Raw genomic sequence first — 26,304 nt, forward strand, 5'->3', positions numbered from 1 at the left:
TTCTTTGCTACGCAAGTGAACAAACCGGCATCCTCTGGGAACACCTCCTTGATTATCAGTGTTGCTGTGTTGTCATCAGAGTAGAAAATCTGTTGGTAAAGATAAGATCACAAATAAAGTTGGATAATTAATTAGAATGGTATTCAACATTTGTAAAAATGTCTCACCTAGAGATAACTAATTTCTATTACCCAAGAAAAGGATCATTATGCGAAAATATTCCCTTTTGGACAAAAAGTCAGATAAGCTATGAGTTTAATATAAAGAAATACTTTGTTCACATGTTCAAAATACTAGATCTTGCAAAACTCACCTGGAATTCTTCAGATGGCTTGATGATAGCAGTTTGTCTGAACCAGGTGATGTTGGGTCTAGGTGATCCCTGGATATGACAGACAAACTGAGCTTCCTGACCATCCTTTACACGCATTGGCTGCATTTGAGTCATCTTTGGTGGCTCTGCCTTCTGGCCCTTCTTCAGTTCTACAATGGAATGTTTGTTATTTACTGATCCATCAGACTGTAATTTCTTGATAGAACAAAACTCTGGATATTAATATTTATATTGATTTCAACAACAAACTAAGCGGAAATTAAATTGAATAAAGTTATTACACAATGATATTACTAGTACGTGAAACTTTGCTTAGGTGAGGCACTACTAAGAGAAATCAGAATCACATGATGAATCAGTTTAAATAAAGGGCATTTTTTCCCTCATCTTTCATACTTACTTTCGAAGATGGGAAGCTTCATGATCTTCTCCTGTAACTTTTGCTGGACGTAGTGGGTGTATGATACCTCCTCTGCAAGTAACTTAGCAGGAACATAGCCTTGTTCAAGCGTCAGGTGTTTCTTCACGAACCACCAGTCACTGTTGGAAGTTTCTGAAAAATAATGAGAATAATTTTAAGCACTGATGGTAACCCTTATATTCAAGAGCATTCTTTATCATCTCTCCTCAAATAAGCTAAATGGGCATTACAGAATACTGAAGAGAAGACTGCTGATATGATAAAAAGTAGTACTTGTTGTACTGCATACGCTAAGTTGTTTCAAATATCAGAGAATGTATCTCAGGTGGTAATAACCACAACTCAGTTATACTCAAGATAATACTGCATCTTGAACAAAAGAGGATAATTTACCATGAATGTAGACACGTTCACCCTCAACCAGATGCATTGCATTCTCCTGTGAAGAGTCCGAGACGTAGGTGGCCACAGCTCTCAGTTGATCGCCCTGCTTGACGTTCAATGGTGGGGCGATTTCGAAAGCTGAAGGGGAAAGGTTATCGAAAGCATTAGATAGAGAATATCATTAATTTCTAAAAGATATGTTCGGATAACTTGCTAGAATGAGGCCTATTACTCGTGGACATGGGTCCTCATTAGCCATATACCCCAGGTATGAACTGCATCGCTTTGCAGTGATACAACAGTTTAAGTAACTGTAGAATTTCTTAATTCAGAATTTATGAAATGATGCAGTACTTTTGTGAATAACGTTGTTTTTATAAGTGAAAAGGTGAAAATGAAGAATTTTTGGTCTATTAACTTTTATGGAAATCTCATCATGAGTTCCCAATAAATCATATCTTATAAGAGGTCATGAAAAAGTAAAAAATCACAGGTAATAATGCATTACGAATCAGTGGTGTATAGCAAACAAAATGTATAACCCTGAAATACACAATTTTTGTATCTTATGCATAAGCAATTCCGTTGCTCCTTCAAGGAATAACTTGTTTCTGGAGTGACAGTAGTTAACGAGTGAGTTGCATTGTCCTGTATCAAACTACATTTGACGGTTTTTCTCGTTCCATTTGGTGTTATAAGAAAGTTTTTAATAAGAAATCATAACAATGTATATATTAAATCTTGTGTGTACAATATAAATAAAATTTGTTGTGTTAATATGTGAGTTTAGTGTTAATCCATTGATGTAAAGGAAATAACTAGAAGTATGTTCCTTTATCTACTCATAACAGGCAAACTGAAAGTGTCCTGTTAAGAGCATTAACCAACTCCTGTTACAGTTACACAGACAAGAAGTAGTGGTTGGTAGCAGAGTGGTCAATACCAACCACCTGACACCATCTACTGTAACTTGCAGAGTTAGTCCACTGCTACTGACAGAACTCTTCTCATACCTAATATCACACGATATGAGCTTCATATCCTTGTCATGTCATAAAAATGAATTCTTTCTTTCTTTTTCATGTTTTTTTTTCTTTGAGAGAAGAATCTATGAGTTAGATGTGAGTGTCATAAGGAAATTTCGACTAAGAGTTAAATGTGAATTTGCTAAAGAATGTCAGACCATGTAGCTACTTCAAACTGTCCTGAATGCTACAAAGTGTGGAAAGAATTAGGATAAAGATACTGAGCATTTCAAAGTTGTGTAATTGAGCTGCTTTGTCAGAGATGTAATGAAAATTTAATGTAAGGACAATCTGTAAATTCAAAATTATCAGTGTTTACTTGTATATGTTCTCACATTTTACAGAAAATGGAAACATTGTTTCAGACATTCTAGTATTGCTGAATAATAGCAATGGTAACAGAAAATCACATTAAAAAGAAAATCCGAAGAATGGTCTTTTTAACAGATTTTGGCTTGTCACCTATGAAAACAGCCTCTATGTGAGTTATACGTCAAGACCTAGATGACTGCTACTTGCCTTTAGAGCTTGACTGGGGGCCGCAAAATTCGATTGAAGATTGAATTTACTGCGAGAATGTAAGTCGTTACATTGGCTAATTGCTAAGACCCAGGCTGTTCCTGACTCCAAAAGACGAGTGCATTGCCAACGACAATTCCTATAGATGTGACTTAAAATTAAGGCCCCATAGTCCTTAGGTCTTCATTGCATTGTGCACTCCATATACATAGAACTGAACAGTCCAACAAAAGCAGCTCATATTAACAACGCAAACACTGGTGTTAGAAAGAAAATTGTGAGTCATAAAATGAATGTGTTTTGGTGTTTGTCACTCTTTACCTTCAGTGGGTGATTGTGGCGCTACCTGTATTTGCATTTGGACGTCTTCTGGAAATTTCAGATACGGGTGAAAAAAAAAAAATGTTATTCTCACGTTAAGGGTGAAAGTTCCTGCCGTATCCTGTTTTGCTACTAATGCTATTTCGATTTCCTTTGCGTTATACACATGAGAAAAATTCCATCAAGCTATGTCACATATCTATGCCCACTATTTTGACAATACTAAATATCTTGTTTAAAAAAACCTGGAAAAAAGGCTTTTAGTAAAGTGTCCTGCAATAAAACAACATTAACTATTCAAAATACGTAAACAAACCTAGTAAATAATAAAGTTAATACACATCAATACCAGAGCAAATAAACAAAAAGAAGTCAATAAAAAGAGAACGCTCTCCGAAAGAAAGAAATGAGTAGCGATCACCCTTTGCAGCGCAACTGAACGATAGATCAGAAAGAAGCTGAGCGCATGAAATAAGAAAATAAAAATTGATAGTTAACTTGCAAAGTTACAAGAAATGTCTACGAAGTTTGCTTTCGGTCGAGACGAAAACATAAGAAGCTCTTGACCGCTGTGAGCTCATCTGAGGTTTATTGTAGCTGTGTTAACTAAGATACTGCAATGGTACGGAAACGGCTGACGCCATCGTGCTCTCTATGTGAATTCGATGAAGATCAAGGAATCATAATATCTGAAATTGTAATAAAGTGATGCATCCATTGCGGGTATTTAGTAAACATTGCTAACTGCCTCAATTTGTTGTCAGGTGGCACTGAAGACCAAAGGCTGCCTACATAACTCTGAAGCAGATGTAAGAAAAAAAAAACTAAAAAAACTGGAATAATGTTTATTAATTTCCCCTTCCTCTGAAACTCGGTGATATAAAGTACTTCCAAATTTTGAGCTCAATGTATAAGCCATAAAGTCATCGTTGCCACCTCAAATAACGGAAAAGGAGTCTCACATAATAAAACAACGAAAAGAACATAATTCTCGAAAAAGCGACTTTTGTGAAATCATGTAGTTTGTTATGCATAGGTTAGAAAAATGATCAATAAAGGAAAAAGAATGTACTGGCATATTTAAGCGCAAGTTCATTTCGGAAATCAAATAACTGAAATAAATAAAAGGCGTAGTGCAATAATTGGGGGGTTAGGATATTAGGTCTTGCAAAAAGATGAACGCCGTGAGGGAGCTAACCTTGGACGAAGACTGGGGGTTGTTTGGGTAAGGGAGGGAGCTTGAATTTGTGACTAATTTCGGTTTCCTCGATCTGTTTCGACGGTATCTCCTTCTCCGTAGTACTGAAGGTGAACTCACTCTCAACATCCTCATACTCAGACGCCGACGATTCTTCTTCTTCCTCTGATGATTCTTTTCCTCTAAATTGGAACGTCTCCTCAACATCATCTGTGACTTTGTACTTTGGCTCCTTCTTAATTCTGAAACCTACCTGCACTTCATCCTCCTCTTCCACCTTGTACTCAGGCTTTTTCTTCTTTGGCAATTTAATTTGGAATGATTCTTGCACTTCCTCGGGAGATCCAGGCCTCCTGATTACCCCACTCACATCGGTTTCATCCACTTCCTTAACCACAACCTTCTTTCTCTTTATTGTCACTTGTTCTTCCCCCTCGTCTTTGACCACAACTGGTTTCCTTGGCTTGCCAAGTTTGAATTCGACGGTCTCCTCACTGACATCCTCATCAACAAATTGTTGCATGACCACATACTCATCAACATCCTCATATATTGTATCAGAATCCTCATCATCAGACTCCTGAATCAACATTTTCGATTCAACCGTTTCCTCTGCAACTGAATACTTTTTCTTGGGTTGTTTCATCCTAATATGCACATCCTCTGTTGTTTCTTCTTTTGCAAACTCGGTTCCTTCTCTCAATTTCATCTCAACCTCCTCAGAAATCTCCTGTGTCTCTCTCACAAATGGTTCTTCCTTTCTCTTCAGAGTAACAGTTTCAGTCACCTCAGAGGGTCCTTCATCTTTAGGTTTCGGTTTCTTGATAGTGAAGGCCTCACTGACCTCTTCTGTGACAACTGGTTTCTTTTTCCTTGGCCTCATTTTGATGCTAATCTCTTCGGTTACTTCCTCAGACACTTTTGGTTCAGGTGACTCTTGCCTTATTGTGACTTCTTCACTGACATCTTCAGAGCCTTCAGGTTGCTTGGGCTTGGGCCTTTTCAGTTTAAACTCTTCTACTACCTCCTCTACAGGCTCCTCTTTCTTAGGCTTCTGAACTGTGAATTCTTCAGATATTTCTTCTGTCACCACTTGCCTCTTTTTCGGTTTTCTCTTAATTTGAACTTGTTCTGGTTCTTCTTTTATTTCTTCCTCTTCCAACTCTTCTTGCTTAATTATTGTCATTTCTTCAGTAACTTCTTCTTTACGAATTTCTGGCTTTTTCTTCTTTTTCAGCTTAATCTGAACATCCTCTGTCACCTCCTCAGTTGTCAGTTCCTGTGGTTCTTCCTCTTTTATTGTGACTTCTTCAGATACATCTTCAAACTTCTCCACTGGTTCTACTTTTGGCTTCATTGTAATTTTCACATCCTCAGTAATTTCCTCAGTTTTCTCCTCTCGCTTCTTCAGAACTGTAACTTCTTCTTCAATCTCCTCATACTTTGGTTGAGGTTTTTTCTTTGGCCTCAGCTTAAACTGAACCTCCTCTGTGATTTCTTCTTCAATCTGTTCAGCAGGTTCTTCTTCTGGCTTGATAATAGTCAACTCTTCAGTAACCTCTTCTGGAGCAGCCTTTGAGGGTTTCTTCTTTGGTTTCATCTTAATCTGCACTTCTTCAGTCACCTCCTCAGAAACCTTTTCTATCTCCTCATCTTTTTCTTTGATAGTAATTTCTTCTGATATTTCCTCGTGTTCTACCTTTGGTTTTTCCTTTGGTTTCATCTTAATTTGAACACTTTCAGTTATCTCTTCAACAGCCTTTTCCTCAGGTTTCTTTGGTGCTTTGATGGTCACCTCTTCTGAAATATCTTCAACTTCCTCCTGCGGTTTCTTCTTAGGTTTTCTTCTAATTACAACCTCCTCAGATACCTCTGAAATTTCAGGCTCTTCTTTCTTCTTAATGACAACTTCTTCACTGATTTCCTCCGTCTTAAATTCTGTCTTCTTTTTGGGCTTCCTTTTAATCTCCACTTCTTCAGTCACTTCTTCAGTTACTTTTTCTTCTGGCTCCTCAGGTTTCTTTATTGTGATCTCTTCAGTAATCTCTTCTGTTCTAGTTTCAGTTTTCTTCTTGGGCTTCATTTTGATCTGCACTTCTTCTGTTACTTGTTCAACGATCTTTTCTTCTGGCTTCTTGACAGTGAACTCTTCTGTGACTTCTACATCTTCAGACACAACTGGCTTTTTCTCAGGTTTCAGTTTTATTTGTACCTCTTCAGTTACATCTTCAGTTACTGTCTCCTTTGGCTCTCGTGGTTTCTTGATAGTTACCTCTTCACTCACCTCCTCAGTCTTAACTTCTGGTTTCTTTTTCGGCTTCATTTTGATTTCAACTTCTTCAGTAACTTCCTCTACTACTTTTTCTTCAGGCTTTTCTGGTTTCTTAATTGTAACCTCCTCAGTAACTTCCTCTGTCTTTGTTTCTGGTTTCTTTTTCCTTTTTGTTTTCCATTTTGGATTTCAACTTCTTTTTCTGGTAACTTTCCTTCAACCAACTTTCTTTTCGGCTTTTCTGGTTTCCTATTGTAACCTCCTCTTAACTTCCTCTGACTTTACTTTTTCTTCAGGTTTGCTTTTTCGGTTTCTTAATTTTGATTTCAACTTCTTCGTAACTTCCCTGTCTTTGACTTGAACTTTTTTCTTCAGATTTTATTTGGTTTCTTATTGTTTACTTTCAATTCCGTCATCTTCCTCTGTCAACCTTTCCTTTCAACCACTTTCCTTTATTTCATTTTGGATTTCAACTTCTTTCTTAACTTCCTTCAACCACTTCAGTAACTTCCTCTTCTTTGTTTCTCTTGTCTCGGTTGTTTCATTTTGATTTCACTTCTTCTGTAACTTCCTCACCACTTTTCTCTTCAGGCTTTTCTGGTTTCTTAATTGTACTTTCTTCAGTACTTCCTCTCCTTTTGTCTGGTTTCTTCTGGTTTCATTTTGATTTCAACTTCTTCTGTAACTTCCTCAACCACTTTCTCTTCAGGCTTTTCTGGTTTCTTAATTGTTACTTCTTCAGTAACTTCCTTTTATTTTGTTTCTTCCTTCTGAGGCGGTTTCATTTGATTCAACTTCTTCTTTTGTTTAACTCTTCAACACTTTCTCTTCAGGCTTTTCTGGTTTCTTAATTGTTACTTCTTCAGTAACTTCCTCTGTCTTTGTTTCTGGTTTCTTTTTTGGTTTCATTTTGATTTCAACTTCTTCTGTAACTTCCTCAACCACTTTCTCTTCAGGCTTTTCTGGTTTCTTAATTGTTACTTCTTCAGTAACTTCCTCTGTCTTTGTTTCTGGTTTCTTCTTTGGTTTCATTTTGATTTCAACTTCTTCTGTAACTTCCTCAACCACTTTCTTTTTCTCTTCAAGGCTTTTCTGTTTCTTAATGTTAGCTTTTCTTTCTTAGTAACTTCCTCTGTCTTTGTTTCTGGTTTCTTTTTAGGTTTCATTTTGATTTCAACTTCTTCAACCACTTTCTCTTCAGGCTTTTCTGGTTTCTTAATTGTTACCTCTTCAGTAACTTCCTCTGTCTTTGTTTCTGGTTTCTTCTTTGGCTTAATTGTGATTTCAACGTCTTCTTTAACGTCCTCAACAATCTTCTCTTCAGGTTTCATTGTAATTTCCTCCGTAACTTCTTCAACTTTTTCCTCTGGTTTTTTGGGTTTTTCTATAGTAACTTCCTCTGTTATTTCCTCAGTCTTTGTTTCTGTTTTCTTTTTGGGCCTCATTTTAACTTCAACTTCCTCTGTCACCTCTTCCTTTGGTTTTTCAGGTTTCTTGATAATAACTTCCTCAGAAACTTCTTCAGTTGATTTTTCTTCAGGTTTCTTTTCCACTACCTCTTCTTTTGGTTTTGGTTCTTCTTCAAATACTTCATCTTCAGTTTCTTCAACAACTTCTATGATTTTCTTCTCTCTCTTTGGACCACGCAGAACAATAACATCCTCTTGATCTGCTCGCTGGAGATTTTCTGTTACAGTTACCTTTGCTGTATCTTCAACTGGTTTTGATTCCAGTATTGCATCAGGAGCAAGCTCTGAAGCAACTTCCAGTACCTGAAGAGAATCTTTTTTGGGTACAGTAACTTCTGCTTTTTCTTCCTTTTGTTTAGGAGACTTAATGTCTTCAGTCTGCCCTTCCACTTGCACTTCACTCACAGAAAAGGATTCTTGCATGCTTACCACAGGTTGTGCCTTTTCTCTCTTAGGTTGGATTTCCGTAATATTTTCTGGAGTTTCTTTTACGGACACTTCCTGAACAGAGATAGACTCTTGCATTGTCAAGATAGATTTAGCAGTTTCAGATTTGGGCTCTAGGCTACTCAAATCATCTGGTGCCTCTTTGACAGATACTTCTTGCACTGTGACAGATTCATGTGGAGATATCTTAGCTGTTGCCTTTTCAGTTTGTGGTTTAAGATCATTAACAGAACCAGTAGCATCTTTTACAGACACTTCCTCTACAAATACTGATTCCTGAGGGGAAAACACTGAAGTTGCTGTAGCAGTCTTTGGTTTATGATCACTGATGTCACCAAATGTCTCCTTTACTGTTACCTCCTCAACTGTTACTGACTCAAGAGGAGAGATAATTGAAGTAGCTTGGCCAGATATTGGTTTAGTATCCTGAATTGTACCTGGAACTTCTTTGACTGATACTTCCTGTATAGAAACAGACTCTTGAGTAGGTAACACAGAAACAGCTTTATGTGTCTTTGGTTTCATATCTTCCAGTTCAACGGCATTTCTTTAACAGTCACCTCCTCAACAGACAGAGATTCCTGGGCTGACAATACAGATGTGGCTTTCAATTCAGTTGGTTTCTTCATATCTATATCAGAAGAAGATTCTTTCACAGAAATTTCTTCCACTGTAACAGATTCATGCATAGAGACCACTGGTTTTGCTTGTTCAGTCTTGAATTTCAAATCTGCCATTGACCCAGGAGCTTCTTTGACTGAAACTTCTTGAACAGCAACTGATTCCTGTGGTGATAACACAGACTTTGCCTTTTCTGTTTTTGGCTTTTCTTCACTTATATCTAATGGCACCTCTTTTGTTGTTACCTCCTCAATTGAAACAGATTCATGGGGAGTAATAGCTGTTGTTGCATGAGCAGATTTTGGCACAGAATCTTCAATTGCACTTGGTGCTTCTTTTACAGATACTTCCTCAATAGTTATAGATTCTTGCTCAGTTAAAATGGATTTGGCTTTATCTGCCTTTGGTTTAATGTCCTTTATTGATCCAGGAGCTTCTTTTACAGAAACTTCTTGAACAGATATAGACTCTTGTTGAGTGAATACTGATGATGCTTGTTCTTGCTTAGGCTTTAAATCTTTTACATCTCCTGGAGCCTCTTTAACTGACACTTCATAAACTGAAACTGACTCTTGTTGTGACAAAACTGATGTAGCCTGTTCTGTTACTGGTTTAAGAGTTTTTACATCGCCTGGAGCTTCTTTCACAGTAACTTCTTGGACAGATATAGATTCTTGTTCTGAAAGAACTGATCTTGCTTGATCAGTCTTGGGCTTGAGATCTTTAACTTCTCCAGGGGCTTCCCTTACAGAAACTTCTTGCACAGTTATAGATTCTTGTTGAGATAATATAGATGTTGCCTGATCAGTCTTAGGTTTCAGATCTTTGACATCTCCTGGTGCCTCTCTTACCGAAACTTCATGAACAGTAATAGATTCTTGTGGAGAGAAAACTGATTGTGCTTGATCTATCACAGGCTTGAGGTCTTTCACTTCTCCAGGAGCTTCTTTTACAGAAACTTCATGGATGGAAATAGATTCTTGTTGAGAAAGTACTGATGTCGCCTGATCTGCCTTAGGTTTCAGTTCTTTCACATCTCCAGGTGCCTCTTTCACAGACACCTCATGAACAGTAATAGATTCCTGCTGAGAAAGAATGGAAGTCGCTTGGTCTGCTTTGGGTTTAAGGTCCTTCACTTCTCCTGTTGCTTCTTTAACCGACACTTCGTGGACTGTAATGCTTTCTTGCTGAGAAAGTACTGATGTTGCATGATCTGTCTTAGGTTTAATATCTTTCATGTCTCCTGGGGCCTCTTTCACAGACACCTCATGAACAGAAATAGATTCCTGTTGAGAAAGAATGGAAGTTGCTTGATCTGCTTTGGGTTTAAGATCCTTCACTTCTCCCGTTGCTTCTTTAACCGACACCTCGTGGACTGTAATGCTTTCTTGCTGAGAAAGTACTGATGTTGCATGATCTGTCTTAGGTTTAATATCTTTCATGTCTCCTGGGGCCTCTTTTACAGAAATTTCATGAACAGTGATAGATTCCTGTTGAGAAAGAATTGACGTTGCATGATCTGGCTTGGGTCTAAGATCTCTTACTTCCCCTGGAGCCTCTTTCACAGATACCTCCTGTACGGTAATGGATTCTTGTTGGGAGAATACAGATGTTGCGTGGTCAGTTTTAGGTTTGAGATCTTTGACATCACCTGGGGCTTCTTTTACTGACACCTCATGAACAGAAATAGATTCCTGTTGTGATAGTACAGATGTAGCTTGGTCAGCCTTAGGCTTGAGGTCTTTTACATCACCAGGAGCCTCTTTTACTGATATCTCATGAACAGAAATAGACTCTTGTTCAGAGAGTATTGAAACTGCTTGATCAGTTTTTGGCTTTAAGTCTTTCATTGATCCAGGATATTCTTTGACTGTAATTTCTTCAATAGCTAATGGTTCCTGAGGAGTGAGAATAGAAGTGGCCTTTTCTGACTTTGGTTTCCTGTCACTTATATCGCCAGTCGCCTCTTTAACACTAACCTCTTCTACAGTAACCGATTCATGAGATGAAATGCTTGATGATGCCTGTTCTGTTTTGAATTTCAAATCATTCATAGATCCTGGAGCTTCCTTCACTGATACTTCATGCACAGATATGGATTCCTGCTGTGAAAGTACAGACATGGCCTGCTCACTTTTTGGCTTCTGATCCTTTACTGATCCAGGTGCTTCTTTAACAGATACCTCATGCACTGAAATTGATTCTTGTTGGGAGAGAACTGAAACTGCATGTTCTCCTTTTGGTTTCATTTCCTTTACAGTACCAGGAGCTTCTTTTACACTGATTTCATGTACTGATAATGATTCCTGTTCAGACAGAATTGATGTTGCTTGTTCTGTCTTGGGCTTTGCATCTTTCATTGAACCAGGGGCTTCTTTAACTGAAACTTCTTGAATAGATATGGGTTCATGCGGAGACCAAATGGAGGTTGCCTGCTCTTCTTTAGGCTTTCTTTCACTTATATCACTTGGTGCCTCCTTAACACTTACTTCTTCAATTGTAATAGGTTGATGGGGTGATATAATTGATGCTGCCTGTTCTGTTTTTGGCTTTAGATTACTCATTTCTCCTGGTGCCTCCTTTACAGATATCTCATGAACGGTTATGGACTCTTGCTGAGAAAGGATGGACGTAGCTGTCTCTGATTTTGGCTTTAGATCCTTCACAGACCCGGGCGCTTCTTTAACAGAGACTTCATGGACTGAAATTGATTCTTGCTGGGAAAGAATAGAGGTTGCTTGTTCCTTTTTAGGTTTAAGATCTTTTATTGATCCTGGTGACTCTTTCACCGAGACTTCGTGTACAGCAATAGATTCTTGTTGAGATAATACTGAAGTAGCCTTCTCTGTCTTTGGTTTCAAGTCTGTGACTGATCCAGGTGCTTCCTTGACAGCTATCTCATGAACAGCAATGGATTCTTGTTGTGACAGTATCGAAGTTGCCTGTTCTTTCTTTGGTCTTAAGTCTTTAAGTGATCCAGGTGCTTCCTTAACAGATATTTCATGAACAGATATTGATTCTTGTTCTGATAACACTGAGGTTGCTTGTTCCATCTTTGTTTTAGCATCTTTTACAGCTCCTGTGGCCTCCTTCACAGATACTTCATGCACCGAAATTGATTCTTGTTCAGCAAAAATTGATGTTGCTTGCTCTGTCTTAGGTTTCAGGTCTTTTACAGACCCAGGAGCTTCTTTAACAGACACTTCTTGAACTGATAAAGATTCTTGCTGAGAAAGTATAGAAGTTGCCTGTTCCTTTTTAGGTTTCAACTCCTTCACATCTCCAGGAGCTTCCTTGACTGATACTTCATGTACAGATATTGATTCTTGCTGAGAAAGTATAGATACTGCCTGTCCGATCGTTGGTTTTAAATCCTTTATGTCCCCAGGTGCTTCCTTGACAGCAACCTCTTGTACAGAAATTGATTCCTGTTGTGATAGAATTGACTGTGCTTGTCCTTGTTCTGGTCTGGTTTCCTTCAAGGAACCAGGAGCTTCTCTTACACTTACCTCATGAACTGATATAGATTCCTGCTGAGATAAGACTGAGGTGGCTTGCTGTGTTTTTGGCTGAGCATCTTTCATTGTACCTGGGGCCTCTTTCACTGATACTTCCTGAATGGAAATAGGCTCATGAGGTGATATAATAGAGGTTGCCTGTTCAGGTCTGGGCTTTTTGTCGCTTAAATCTGCAGGTGCTTCTTTTACACTGACTTCTTGTATTGTTAAAGACTGAAGTGGAGATATGATAGAAGAGGCTTGCTCTGATTTCATATTAAGGTCTTTCATGGTACCTGGTGCTTCCTTTACAGATACCTCATGCACAGAAATAGATTCTTGTTGTGAAAATATGGAGGTAGCTTGTTCTGTTTTGGGTTTCAAGTCTTTGACTGAACCAGGAGCCTCTTTTATTGAAACTTCTTGAACTGCAATAGATTCTTGAGGTGAGAAAATTGAAGTGGCCTTCTCTGTCTTAGGCTTACTTTCAGTTATCCCACTAGGTGCCTCTTTAACTGATACTTCTTGGACTGATATTGATTCATGAGGAGAAATAATGCGTTCTGCTTGCTGAGTATTAGGTTTTGCATCTGATATAGAGCCTGGAGACTCTTTCACTGAAATTTCTTGTACTGAAATAGAATCTTGCAATGAAAAAATAGATAGTGCTTGTTCTGTCTTGGGTTTTTTATCAGCCAAGTCTGCAGAAGCTTCTTTAACATTAACCTCTTCAATTGTGAGTGATTCGTGAGGTGATACAACTGATGTTGCCATTTCAGATTTTGGCCTTCTATCACTTACTGATCCAGGAGCTTCTTTAACAGAAACTTCTTGGACTGCAATTGATTCCTGAGGTGAAAACACAGTCTGAGCACTTTCTGGCTTAGGTTTTACATCCTTGATGCTTGCTGTATCTTCCTTGACCGAAACTTCCTCTACTGTGATAGATTCCTTTTCAGAAATTACTGACTTTGCTTTTTCTGTTTTAAACTTAATATCTGCCACTGAACCAGATGTCTCTTTAACAGTTATTTCTTCTACTGCAATGGACTGGCGCGGGGAGAAAACAGACTTAGCTTTTTGTGTTTGAGGTTTATGATCTACAATATCTTGGGGGAACTCTTTTATACTTACCTCCTGGACGGTTATGGAATCCTGTTGGGGAAGAATAGTAGAGGCCTTTTCTCCTTTGCATTTTTCATGACGAACTTCATCAGTCGACTCATGAACCTGTGTCTGGGATATATTGATAGATTCACTTGGTTTAATAATAACATTAGCATGTTCCTCTATTTTCTTGGCCAGTACTACATCATGAGGAGACTCTCCAGTTGTTACTTCTGATATCTGAATGGTTTCTTTCATTTCTGGAAGAACAACATTAGCAGTTTGAGTATTCATTTTCTCTTTTACAACTTTATTTGGAACTTCATCAGCAGTAATTTCTGAGATCATCACTACTTCCCTATGATCCATTGAGGTCTGTGCTGAATGAGTTTTCTCTGGTTTATAATCTGGCATGCGTACGGTCATTTCATGACTTGAAACTTCAGATACAGAAACTGATGATCGTTTCTGGAATATTGGCATCGCTTTCTCTTCCTTTGGCATTACATGAGATAAATCTCCTGTGTGGGCTTCAACCCTGGTTTCATGAACTGATATTGATTCTTGTTGTGGCATAATTTTCTTAGCTTTATCCCCTTTTGGTTTAGATTTTGGAAGATCCTTGGGAACTTCATGAACTTTGACCTCTTCAACAACAAGGGGCTCTTTGCGAGGGAGTACCTTCTTTGCTCTTTCTTGTGATGGTGTTCTCTGCTTTGCAGCACTTGGTGCTTCTTCAGACCGTACTTCTGAAACCATAACATGTTCTCTTTCTGATAAAACTCTCCTTGCTCTTTCTTGAGAAGGTGTGCGATGCTTAACAATTCCATGAGCTTCTGAAGCAGATGTTTCAGATATTATAACATGCTCACTCTTCGATACTACAGGTCTAGCTCTCTCTTGCGATGGTCTTCGTTCTCTGATAGATACAGGTTTTTCTTCTGTTTTAACTTCTGATATCAACACTGATTCTCGCTTTGAAACTCTAGGTGTGGCCTTTTCTTCAACTGGTCTTTTTATATCAATTTCACTTGAACTCTCATGCACTTTAGTTTCTTGTACACTGAGGCTTTCCTGTGTAGTTGCTATGGGTTCAGCTTTTTCTAGCTTTGGCTTAGGGCTTTTTGTTTCTTCATAACATTCTGCTGTAGTTACAGAGGAAATGGTAAATATCTCATGAGGTTTTACTAAGGGTGTGGCCTTGCCTTCAATTATTGATTCTTTTAGATCCATGGGGAGTTCATTGGATTTAATTTCTGAAACAGTAACATGTTCTCTGTGGTCAAATACGGGTTTTGCTACTTGTTCTGTTGTTTTTTCAAAAGTGACATTGGATGATGATTCTCTTAAATCAACTTCTTCAACATGGATACTTTGCTGGGTTGTTTGAACTGGTTTTGCTAAAGCTGGCAAAGGTTTAACGATGTCATTCATCATTTCAGCCTGGTTAAGAGCTGAAACCTGTAATACTGATATCGTTTCTTGACTATCTATAAGGGAATGGGCTTTCACAGATTGAGGAGTGAACTTGGGGGTTTCTTCTGAAAGTGTTTCAACAACAACTTCCTGTGATCCTGACACATGCGTTGATTGTTCCATAACTACTTTACCAGTAGCACTTACAGGTGCTTCTGGTTTTAATATTCCTGGAAGAATATCAGGATGTTGCTGAGTAATTTGCTTAGATGTGTGTGGGGTAAAGTGGAGTTTGGCAGTGGTGGCACTAGGGATCTCAAGGGTGGGAATGCTACCTTCCTGCTCTGCTATGTCAGGATGGGCAACATTTGCAAGGTGAAGGGGAGTAATAACTGGTTTGGCTTCTACATTGTGGGTCGAAGGTAGGTCATCTGAAAAGTAATCTTGTTCCTTTGTTTCAGCACTTACTATTGACACTGAGACAGACTGCATCTCTTCGACACTCTTGGTTGCTGTTTTGTTGTTCTCTGACAGAATGGAAAGAATATTTTCTGCCTCACTAACTTCATGTTGCAATGTTTCTGCTGCTTGCTGGGGATTAATTGTTAAAGTGGCAGTCTTTTCTTGAGCTTTTTCTATTTCAGACAATTTTGCAACACTCTCTACCAGTTCCACATCAGAGGACATAGCAACAATGTGAAGTGGAATCTGCTCTTGCTTGCCAACAGACTGATCTGGAATAATTCTTTTAAAATCTCCTTCAGATTCATGAATGCAGATTTCTTCCACCTGAAGCATATCTTGGGGTATAATATGACTTTTAGCAGTACTCTTTGGTACTTCCTTTTCAGTGTGCTCAGTAACTGACATTTCAGACAGTGTTTCAGTTATCAAAACAGGTTGATTTGCAGGGATGTGTGATTCTTTTGGGGCAATAGGCACTGGTTTTAATTCACTATATTCTTCTTCTTTCAGATGAACAAAAGGCTCACTGACAGCAGCAGCACGATGCAGAATATGACTTGAATCTGCTTGTTCTTTAATTTGCTCATCTATGTGAAGGTCTTGGATGGTGGGTTCTACCAAAACTTCTGACACAGTAAGTGGATGTAAAGCTTGAGTAATATCTGACTTGAGCGAAATAAGTGTTGGCTGTTTTGTTTGCAAATCACCTTCTTTTTCTTGTGCTTCTGCTTTAGACACAGTAATGGCTTTTTGTGGAATTATATCTGGCTGAGCTTGTGCATCTACAGGTTTCTTTTCTTTAAAATCTTTTATGGGAGATTCAGCCCTTGTTTCACTAACCTGAATGGGAGCCTTTTCACTTTCATATTCAACAACAGCAAGATCCTCTTTTGGCTTATCTTGTTTATATACACCTTCTTTTTCACTTACTCCCACATCAGTAGCAGATGCAATTTGGTGCGCAAAGAGTGACACTGAAGCAGATTCTGTAGCTTCAATCTTCTGATTAGTCATTTTGGAAGTACTAGACTGAATCTGGGCTTCTTGCACAATAAGTGGAATATTTGGTGGTAACATATAGCTATCTAATGAGACTGTTGGGAGTTTTTCATTTAGGTGAATTCCCTCTTTTTCATGAAGAACAACTTCTGAAACAGATGCAGTTTTGGATGGAATTAAAGATCCTATTCCTTCCTCTGTTTTTGGCTTTGGAGCTACCAATAATTCTTCCGTCAATGACTGGGGTAAGGTTTCCATGACTGTGATGGCTTCTTCAGTGCTTATGCTCCCATCGGCCTTTTGTGTATCAAGTTTTTCTTCATCGAGACATCCTTCTCGTTCAGATATCAAGACACCTGACATTAAAGCAAGCTTTGTTGTATGTGTAAGCTCGATATTAGCTCTCTCACTAGATGGTAATTCTTTGCTTGCTACTTTACCAACTGATTCTTCACTTTCAATTTCAGTTACAAGCAATGGTTCAAGGCCACCATTTATTTTAGATTTAAGACTGATCTGCAGTGGCTGAACCTCACTGAATGGTCCTTCTTTTTCGTGAGTTCCAGTTTCATGAACTGAAACAGCTTTCTTTTCTTCAAAAGATTTTACTGCTTCTTTAGACTGGGGAATCTCAGGCAAAGGTAAATTCCCAACAGATGATGAAGCACAAATTTCCTCAGTAATGAGAGAATGCAGTCCCTCAACAAGATCTCTTTTTGCAGAAGTCAGGTGGGGCTTAGATGGACTGTAGGCTTCCTCACCATGATCAGTATGAACCTCCATTACTGATGCTGCATGAAAACCTTTCACATCAACAGATGCTGTTTCTTTTACTGGAGATAAATCTTTAAAATCTTGTATGCTATCTTGGACTGTACTCTGTGTAACATGAATGGGATGTTGTGCAGGGATTTCATCTGATGATGCAACGTGTGATTGCCGAGGAACTTCTGAAAATTCCTCTTCTTTGAAACACTCAGACACTTCTGAAACCTTCACTGATTGTTGAGGAATCAAGAATGAACTTGCAGTGTCTGTGACAGGTTTCACTTCTTTAAAATCTCTTATAGGAGACTCGGCTTTAGTTTCTCTTACTTCTAGTGAATGTTCACTGCATTCTAGAGTACCTTCTAATTGTAGGTCTGCAGTCTTTTCAGGCTTGAAATCCTTTTCCTTTTGATGGGTTTGTGATTCTAAAATCTCAATTGCCTTTTGTGGAACAAAACTAGTCTTTGCTGTATTAGTAAGCAGGCTCAGCTTTTCCAAAGTTCCAATGGGTAAGTGTACTTCTGTATCTGCAATCATGATTGACTGATATGCATCAATATTCATTCCATCAGCCTGGAATTCCATAGGTTTCCTAATTTCTAAAGGTCCTTCGCATTCTTGAATAACTGATGTTGAAATCATCAATGAGGACTGTTTTGAGTGTATAACCTCAGCATGCTCTTGCACTGTATCCTCTTTCTTGATTTCTCTGACTGGTGAAACTGCTTTAATTTCAGATACTGCTAAAGCTTCCTGTTTTCCCTCTGTTGTGATTGCATGAGCTTCAATTGGCTGATCAGCCTTATATTGCTTGAGTGTATCATGCTGTAGAGGCTCAGAAATACTTAGAGGCATGTTTTCCAAAATAGATGCTCTAGCTGTTTGTTCCTTTTCTACACGTGCTTTCCAAGTGGCAGCATCTTCTTCTATGTAAGGACCATGAACAGTGAGCGGTTCTAGAGGTTGAACTTCTGATGGTTTTCCTTGCTGCCTAAGATCCTTTGGTTCAGTAAATACATCTTCTTTATCTACTTCAAATGTTTCAGCCACCTGAATGTATCTTTGTTCTAAAACATTTGGCTTTGCTTTTTCCATTTGTTCAACTTTCTTCTCCCACTGCACAGAATCTTCTTCAATCTTTGTTTCAGCTATTATTACAGCTTCAGATTCCTTTTGAACAGTAGACTCTTTGGTGCTCAAAGTTTCTGGCAATTTAGTAATGTACTTCTCTTCTAAATCATGAAGCATAACCTCCTCAACTTGTGGAGCAGTCTGTCCAATAAGGCCACATTTTGGACTTTCATAAACAGGCTTGTCTTTCTGTAGTTCACCCGTACTCTCATGAGGGACTTGCTCCATTACCTCAACAGTCTGTCTTGCATCTGGTTGTCTAATTACAGCATTCTTTGTAATTTTTACTAGGTCAGATAGCTGTGATAAAGAGTCTTCAGAACGATGATCTATAGTGGTGAGTGCTATCTGTGGCTCCAACTTTCCAGTTGCTTTCTGGAAATCTGTCTTTTCTGATTCAAAATGAGCACCACCTTCTCCCAGGTTAACCTCTGTAATGGCTAGGGAATCATGTTCCATTACCATCAGCTTATGGTCAGCAGCATCAGCAGTCATTCTTGGTGGTTTCTTTAGAGGAGACGGCTGCTCTTCTGAAAGTTTTTCAGTCACAGTTACTGGCTCCTTCAAATCAGCAGTCACTGTAGCTTGGGCTTCTGCATCCTTTTCACAAATGAAAGATACTGATGTTTCCACAGTTTTTGTGTCTGTTACCTGTAGAGACTGAGAAGGAATGACATTGGGCTTGATACTCTGAGTTCGGAATTGTAATTTATCACCAACTTTCCATGGTGCAGGTATTTCCTCAGACATCTTCTCGACTACTGTTATGGAATCTCTTAAATCTTCCATAACAGTTGCCTTAACTTCTTTATTCTTTTCAGTCTTGAGTAAGGTATAAGAATCTTCAGCCTTAGTGTCTGTAATCTGTATGGGCTGTGTAGATACAACTTTTGGCTCTATGTTCAGCAATCTGAAAGGAATCTTCTCTCCTTTCTCAAAAGTTACTGGCTGCTCTTCAGGTATCTTTTCAGTAATGGTTACTGAAGAACGGAGATCTTCTGAGACTTTGGCTGTCACAGGTTTACTCTGATCTGTTTGTAATGGCTCAAATGTATCTTCCACCTTAGTATCACTTACTTGGATTGGTTCAGATGCAACCAACTTTGGTTCAATATTTTGAGTTTTAAATGGAATTTTGTCACCCTTTTTAAATGGCATAGGAGCCTCTTCTGACAGTTTTTCTGTAACTGTCAATGGAGTTCTAAGATCTTCCTTTACAACAGCCTGTACACACTCATCTCTTGGAGTGGATAATGCTTCACAACTGTCCTCCACTTTAGTATCTGTTACATGGAGGGGTTCAGAAGATACTAATTTAGGTTCAATACTCTGGGTTTTGAAAGGAATTTTCTCCCCTTTCTTAAATGGTATGGGCTTCTCTTCTGGAATCTTTTCTGTAATAGTCAACGAATCCTTTAATTCTTCTGTCACAGTTGCTCTAACCTCTTTTCCTTTTTGTGTTTCTAAATTAACGTAACTTTCTTCAACTTTCATATCTGTTATCTGCAATGGAACTGACTGGACAACATCAGGTGTTATGCTCACTGACTTCTTCAGGTGAACCTTGTCTCCCTTTTGCCATGGAGATGGCTGCTCCTCAGAGAATCTCTCCATAACTGTCAGTGTCTCTTTCAAATCTTCCATGATGAGTGGCTTTGCTTTTTCTGGCTGGGGCTTACTGCTCTCAAACATTCTTGTTTCCTCTGCTATTATTTCTGTTGTCTTTGGCTCTTCAATTTTTAACTTTTCTTCTGTAGTTATGGTAGTTTCTGTAGATTCTATGGAAGGTATAAGAGAAGTTGTTATCTCCTGAGAAGACTCAATAACTTTGACATCTTTTTGAATGTCTTTGTGTTCAGAAACTTGCTTTTGCATGATGGTCTGCTGAGTAGTTTTAGATATTGGTGTAATGTCTGTAGTTTCTTCAGTGTCAGTTCTGTATTCAGTAACACTTTTTGTTTGTTTCTTAATACCACCTAGCTTTTTCTTTTCTTCATCCTCCCAATCTTCAAAGTCTTCCTCTACTTGTACTGTACACGTTTTACGAATAGAATCTTCAGGGTGTGGTCCTATAAATGTAAGTGTCTCTGATATAGAAGCTCGTTCAAACTGCACTTTTGATGATACAGCCCTACATTCTACAGTCTGAGGTAAAGGCTCAAGTATACATTCAGGAAACACTGTAAGTGATTCTTTTTCATCATGAGATATTATATCCTCTGTTTCTGTCTCAGATGATTCAACTGGTATTATTTCCATATCCTTTGGTAACTGCCTGTCATCTAAAGACCCCCTATGTGTATCTGGGAAAGTTACTTTGAAGTCAGAAGCAGGGCTTTCTTGTGTATCTTCAACTTCTGTAATTTCTAATGGTTCTGAGAAACCTATGTCTTCTGTCTCAGTGCCTGAAGTGATTGTAGTTTCATGCTGTATAACTTCTCCATCTTTTGTAATAATTGTTTGTGTTTTTGTAATATGAACAGATGGAGCAACATGTTTTGCTGAAAGTACACTAGTGATGGAAGATTTAGCAAAACTCAAAACATCTTTCTGTTCAGTTGAAGATTGGGCTGTAACTGGTGAAATGTGTTCCTCAAACTGTGCAACAGTTTCTTCCCGAGATTCACCTATTTTGGGTCTCTGAATGCCTAATGTTTTCTCATCTACCTCTTCCACTTCTGTTACTTCTTCTATTTCAGTTACTGACTTCTCCCTACTACCTGTATCTGATTCTACCACCGGAGTTTCAATAGTTGACATGCTAAATGAAGACTCAAACACTTCCTTTGGCTTAATAGTTTTGCCAAGGGTTGTGACTTGAGTCTCCTCTGTAATTTTGTATGTCCCAGCCTCTACTCCAATGCCTACCATAACTTCATGGGTTAAACCTTCTTCACTAACTGTTGTGACATCACGTTGTTTAACTGTCTTGAGAGTTATTGGGCATGTAGCTATATCTTGTGAGACTTCTTCTGTGATTGTTACTGTTGATCTATCAGCTGCTAATGGCTCCACAACTGACAAGGTCTTTGTTTCCTCAGTGATTCGCTTCTCTTTCTGATCTGGAGTGAAAATAATTGTAGATTTCTTTGACTCTATTTCCTCAGACTCCTCCTCTTCCCCCCACCCTGTGTGTTTGGAACTCATGGTTGCAGTCACTGCTGTCAAAGTTTTGTCTTGTATATCACCAATTTTAATGTCTTCTGTCTTCACTTCTGATATCGTGGTTGTAGTGGTAGTAGAGGTGATTGGTGCTGGTCCCTCTGTAGTTTTGCCTGTTTGGGATGGTACAGAGGAATGGGTTACAGGGGACATGCAGGGTTCATCAAAGATTTTGGAAACTTGTCTTGTGGTTTCTGCTGTATCTTGGTATAAGATGAATGGAATAGGTGTTGTTTCTGCAATTCCAAATTCAGGAAGTTGTACAATGTCCGATGTGATTGCATGGGCAGTTTTAGGAAGATGGGTTATAAGTTCTGATGTTGTAAATTCTTGTTCTGACACTGATATGGAAGGAAACACTGTGGTAAGGCCTGTTTCATCAACAAGTTTGAGAGGTAAAGTGCTGGCCAGATTATGAGATGGGACACAAGTAACTGTAACATGCATTTCTTCGGGGGTTTCTATATCCAGATCCTCTGATGTTGTGTATTCAATATGAGATGTTTGTGGATGAATGAGGACAAATCCTTTATCAGATACAATGGTTAAAGGTTGGACTTTTGCATACTCAAGTTGTGGCTGAGTATTTCGTGTTGCAAAGTGTTTTTCAAATACAGGAGATTCAAAATCTCGAGTTGTCATTTCATGCGCATGCACAGATGTAGAAGGGTATACAACAGTTCGGCCAGATTCAGAAACAATTACTAGTGGCTGAGTAGTAGCATGATTCATTTCAGGAACAAATAACACACTTGCCTTAACACTTGAAGGAGATGTTATGATAAGATCTTCAGCTACTGTTTCGTGTTCTAAAACAGATGTTGATGGATATACAACAGTTAGGCCCATTTCTGATACAAGAACTAAAGGTTGTTGTGTAGCACATAACAGTTCAGGGATAGACTGTATATTAGCTTGCACACTTAAAGGAATAGTTGGTGTAAAGTCATCAGCTACTGGTTCACGTTCAATTACAGAAACAGAAGGATAGATGATAGCTTGACCTGCTTGTGAGACAATTACTAGTGGTAGAGGTATTGCAGAAGTAAGTTCAGGTAATATAAGTATGTTAGCTTTAGCTTGCACAGGTTCAACTATAATTAACTCATCAGCAGCACTGCCTTGATCAATGAAAGATACAGATGGGAAAATGATAGCCTGCCCAACCTCAGACACCAAAACTATAGGATGGATAATAGCAGAGAGCAGTTCTGGCACAGAGGGAATATTAACATGCTGAGTAAGAGGTTTGGGGATGGTTATTTCTTCAGCTGCAGTGTCCTGTTCAATGACAGATGTTGATGGATAAACAATGGCCTGGCCAGCTTCAGATACAAGTGTAAGAGGCTGGATAACAGCAAATTCCAGGCTTGGCACTAAAAATGACTGAGCCTGGACACTCTTAGGTTTAGTTAAGGTTAATTCATCAACTATGGAATAAAATTCTATGACTGATGATGATGGATAAAAAACAGTCTGCCCAGCTTCTGACACAAGAACCAAAGGTTGGGTAATAGCATGGTAAAGCTCTGGTACAGAAAGCATCTGAGCTTGAACACCTGAGGGTTCTTCTATGGTTAATTCATCTACTACACTGGCCTTTCCTGTAAATGAAACTGATGGATAAACAATTGTATGGCCTGCTTCGGAAACTATAACTAATGGCTGGATTACAACATATTCCAATTCTGGAACTGAAAGCATGTGTGCCATATCACTTGAAGGTTTCGGTGTGCTTAAATCATCTGTGGTTGTATACTTTTCAAGAACAGATGTTGCTGGATAAACAATGGCTTGACCAGCTTCTGATATGAGAACAAGTGGATTAACTGTAGCAAATTCTAGTTCTGGCATGCTGACCACCGTTACCTTGTCACTGAAAGGTTTAGGTGTTATTAGTTTATCGACTGTGGTATAGGTTTCGGTGAATGATGATGATGGGTAAACAACCATGTGGCCAGCTTCTGATATAAGAACTAAAGGATGAGTGATTGCATAATTCAGCTCTGGCACTGAGAGCATCCTAGCATGGCCACTGATAAGTTTGGATGTAGTTAATTCTTCTGTCAAAATATCATGCTCAACAAAAGATGTTGATGGAAAAATGATAGCATGTCCAGCCTCATACAAAAGATCTAAAGACTGAACTGTTACACTGCAGAGCTCAGGAACAGACAGGATATTGGCTGTACAAATTATGGGTCTAGACACCATGAGGGCATCAACTACTTGCTCTTGATCAAGGCAATTTACAGATGGGTAAACTATAGCCTGGCCTGCTTGTGACACAAGTACTAAAGGTAAAACTGCAGCAAATGGTAAATCAGGGATGGAAAAAGTATTAGCATTAGCACTTAATGGTGAAGGTATAACAAGGTCATCTGCTGAAGTATATTTTTCAATAATGGATAATGAAGGATGCAAGATAGTTTGGCCAGCTTCAGAAATGAGAACCAGAGGCTGAATTGTTGCATAATCCAAATCTGGTGTAAATGTTACGTCTGCCTGACTGCCTTGAGGTTTGGTGATAGTAAACTCATCACATATACTGTCTTGTTGTGTAACACTTACATTGGGATAAACTATAGCTTGACCTGCTTCTGACACTAAAACTAATGGTTGGATAGTCACATTATGCAAGTCAGGAGTAAATGTTACATCTGCACTAACACTTAAAGGTGTGGATGGTGTAAAGAACTCATCAGCTGCCATGTCTTGTTCCATTGAAGATATGGATGGATAGAACATAGTTTGGCCTGCCTCAGAAATAAGAACCAGGGGAAGTACTGAAGCATAATCCAGACAGGGCACTGGTCTTACCCTCGCTGTGACACTATCATGAACAACCACTGAAAAATCATTTACTGTTGTGTAATTTTCACATGTAGATGTAGATGGATACACAACAGCCAAGCCAGCCTTTGTTACCACTATTAAAGGTTGAACTGTTGCATAATCCAGACTGGGGACATATTTTGATGTTGCATGAGCAGAGATGGGAACATATGGAGCAATATCTTCTGTTGTGTCACATTCATGAAAAACTGTTGTAGGATGAACTACAGTTAGGCCAGTTTCCATGACAACTGTAACAGAGTGAGAGGATGCAAATCCCAAATCTGGAACAGTGAGTGTTGTAGCATGCACTTGTTCAGGAATAGGTGTTGCCATGTCTTCCGTAGTCATTGTTTGGCCAGTGACAGATGTAATAGGGTACATGACTGTAATGTCTGCATTTTCTTGTTCTGAAACAAACAAAGAAGGCTGTAATTCTTCAAAGTGTGGGGCGAGTATTTCAGTCGTTTTAGAAGAATGTTCTATACCATGAAATATATCCGGTGTTGGTTTAACGTGTGCAAAATTCAGCTCTGGTATGTATGATACTAAGGCATGCATATCATTAGGGTGTGATTTGATCAAGTCATTTGTTGTAGTATATTGTTCTTGGTCAGAGAAAGATGAATATACAAGAGCATGACCTCTCTCGGAAACGAATGTGATCTGTTGTGTAGTTGCTGTATCCAGCTCTGGCATAATGACAATATTTGCCTGCGTAGTATGTGGAGTAAATGGCATTAAATTTTCAAGTGTCATAGATTGTTCTGTGTAAGATACAGTAGAGATAGAGGAATGTTTCAGTCTTGATCTTATAGTTGGTTTATATACAGAAGCACGTGGCAATTCTGATGTGTGTGTCAGTGTAGCCTGAACATAGACAGGAGCATTTGGTAAAAATTCTGCTTCTTCAGAATATTCACATGAAGATGTTGAATGGAAGTGCTGTGTTAATCCCAATTCTGATACAATTGTTAAAGGCTGAATAACTGCATAAGACATTTCTGGAATAGAGAAAATATTTGCATAACATTTCTCTGACAATGGTGCAAACAGTTCCTCAACAGTTGTGAAGTCCACAGATGACAAATTAGGGTGAAGTAAGGGGAGTCCTGTATCATATATCTGTGGTGAAGGTATAACTGTTGCAGACTCCTTTGCAATTTCAACCATAACCTCTGCACTGTCCATTTCAGGACTCTGTGGCGAGAGAACTGAGAGGCTGGTTATATCAGAATATTCACATGTAGATGTTGAATGGAAGTGCAGTTTTAATCCTGATTCTGAGACAATTGTTAAAGGCTGAATAACTGCATAAGACATATCTGGAATAGAGAAAATATTTGCATAACATTTCTCTAATAATGGTGTAAACCGTTCCTCAACAGTTGTGAAGTCTACAGATGATAATTTAGGGTGAAGTAAAGGAAATCCTGCATCATATATCTGTGGTGAAGGTGTAACTGTCGTAGACTCCTTTGAAAATTCAACCATAACCTCTGTTGCACAATCCATTTCAGCACTCTGTGGTGAAAGAATTGTGAGGCTGTTTACATCGGAGTATTCACATGTAGATGTTGAGTGGAAGTGCAGCTTTACTCCTGATTCAGATACAATTGTTAAAGGCTGAATAACTGCATAAGACATTTCTGGAATAGAGAAAATATTTGCATAACTTTTCTCTAATAATGGTGCAAACAGTTCCTCAACAGTTGCGAAGTCCACAGATGACAAATTAGGGTGAAGTAAGGGTAGTCCTGTATCATATATCTGTGGTGAAGGTATAATTATCGCAGACTCCTTTGAAAATTCAACCATAACCTCTGTTGCACAATCCATTTCAGCACTCTGTGGTGAAAGAATTGTGAGGCTGTTTACATCGGAGTATTCACATGTAGATGTTGAGTGGAAGT

The 26,304-nt window shown here is 38.7% G+C and overlaps 1 protein-coding gene across 1 annotated transcript in view; it reads right to left on the reverse strand.

Moving 5' to 3' along the window:
• The window catches only part of LOC135215403 (titin-like), a 206,828-nt gene that overhangs the window by 26,501 nt on the left and 154,023 nt on the right, over window positions 1-26,304 (reverse strand). Inside the window, 9 exon segments of the mRNA XM_064250008.1 lie at window positions 1-89; window positions 314-483; window positions 735-887; window positions 1,149-1,277; window positions 3,005-3,052; window positions 4,203-6,597; window positions 7,333-7,499; window positions 7,634-8,929; window positions 8,932-24,801. The exon segment at window positions 1-89 is cut by the window's left edge and continues 253 nt beyond it. Of these exon segments, the coding sequence (XP_064106078.1) occupies window positions 1-89; window positions 314-483; window positions 735-887; window positions 1,149-1,277; window positions 3,005-3,052; window positions 4,203-6,597; window positions 7,333-7,499; window positions 7,634-8,929; window positions 8,932-24,801 (20,317 nt within the window).

The sequence above is a fragment of the Macrobrachium nipponense genome, chromosome 19 (genome assembly GCF_015104395.2).
Source record: "Macrobrachium nipponense isolate FS-2020 chromosome 19, ASM1510439v2, whole genome shotgun sequence".
In the NCBI taxonomy this organism is placed as follows: domain Eukaryota; kingdom Metazoa; phylum Arthropoda; class Malacostraca; order Decapoda; family Palaemonidae; genus Macrobrachium; species Macrobrachium nipponense.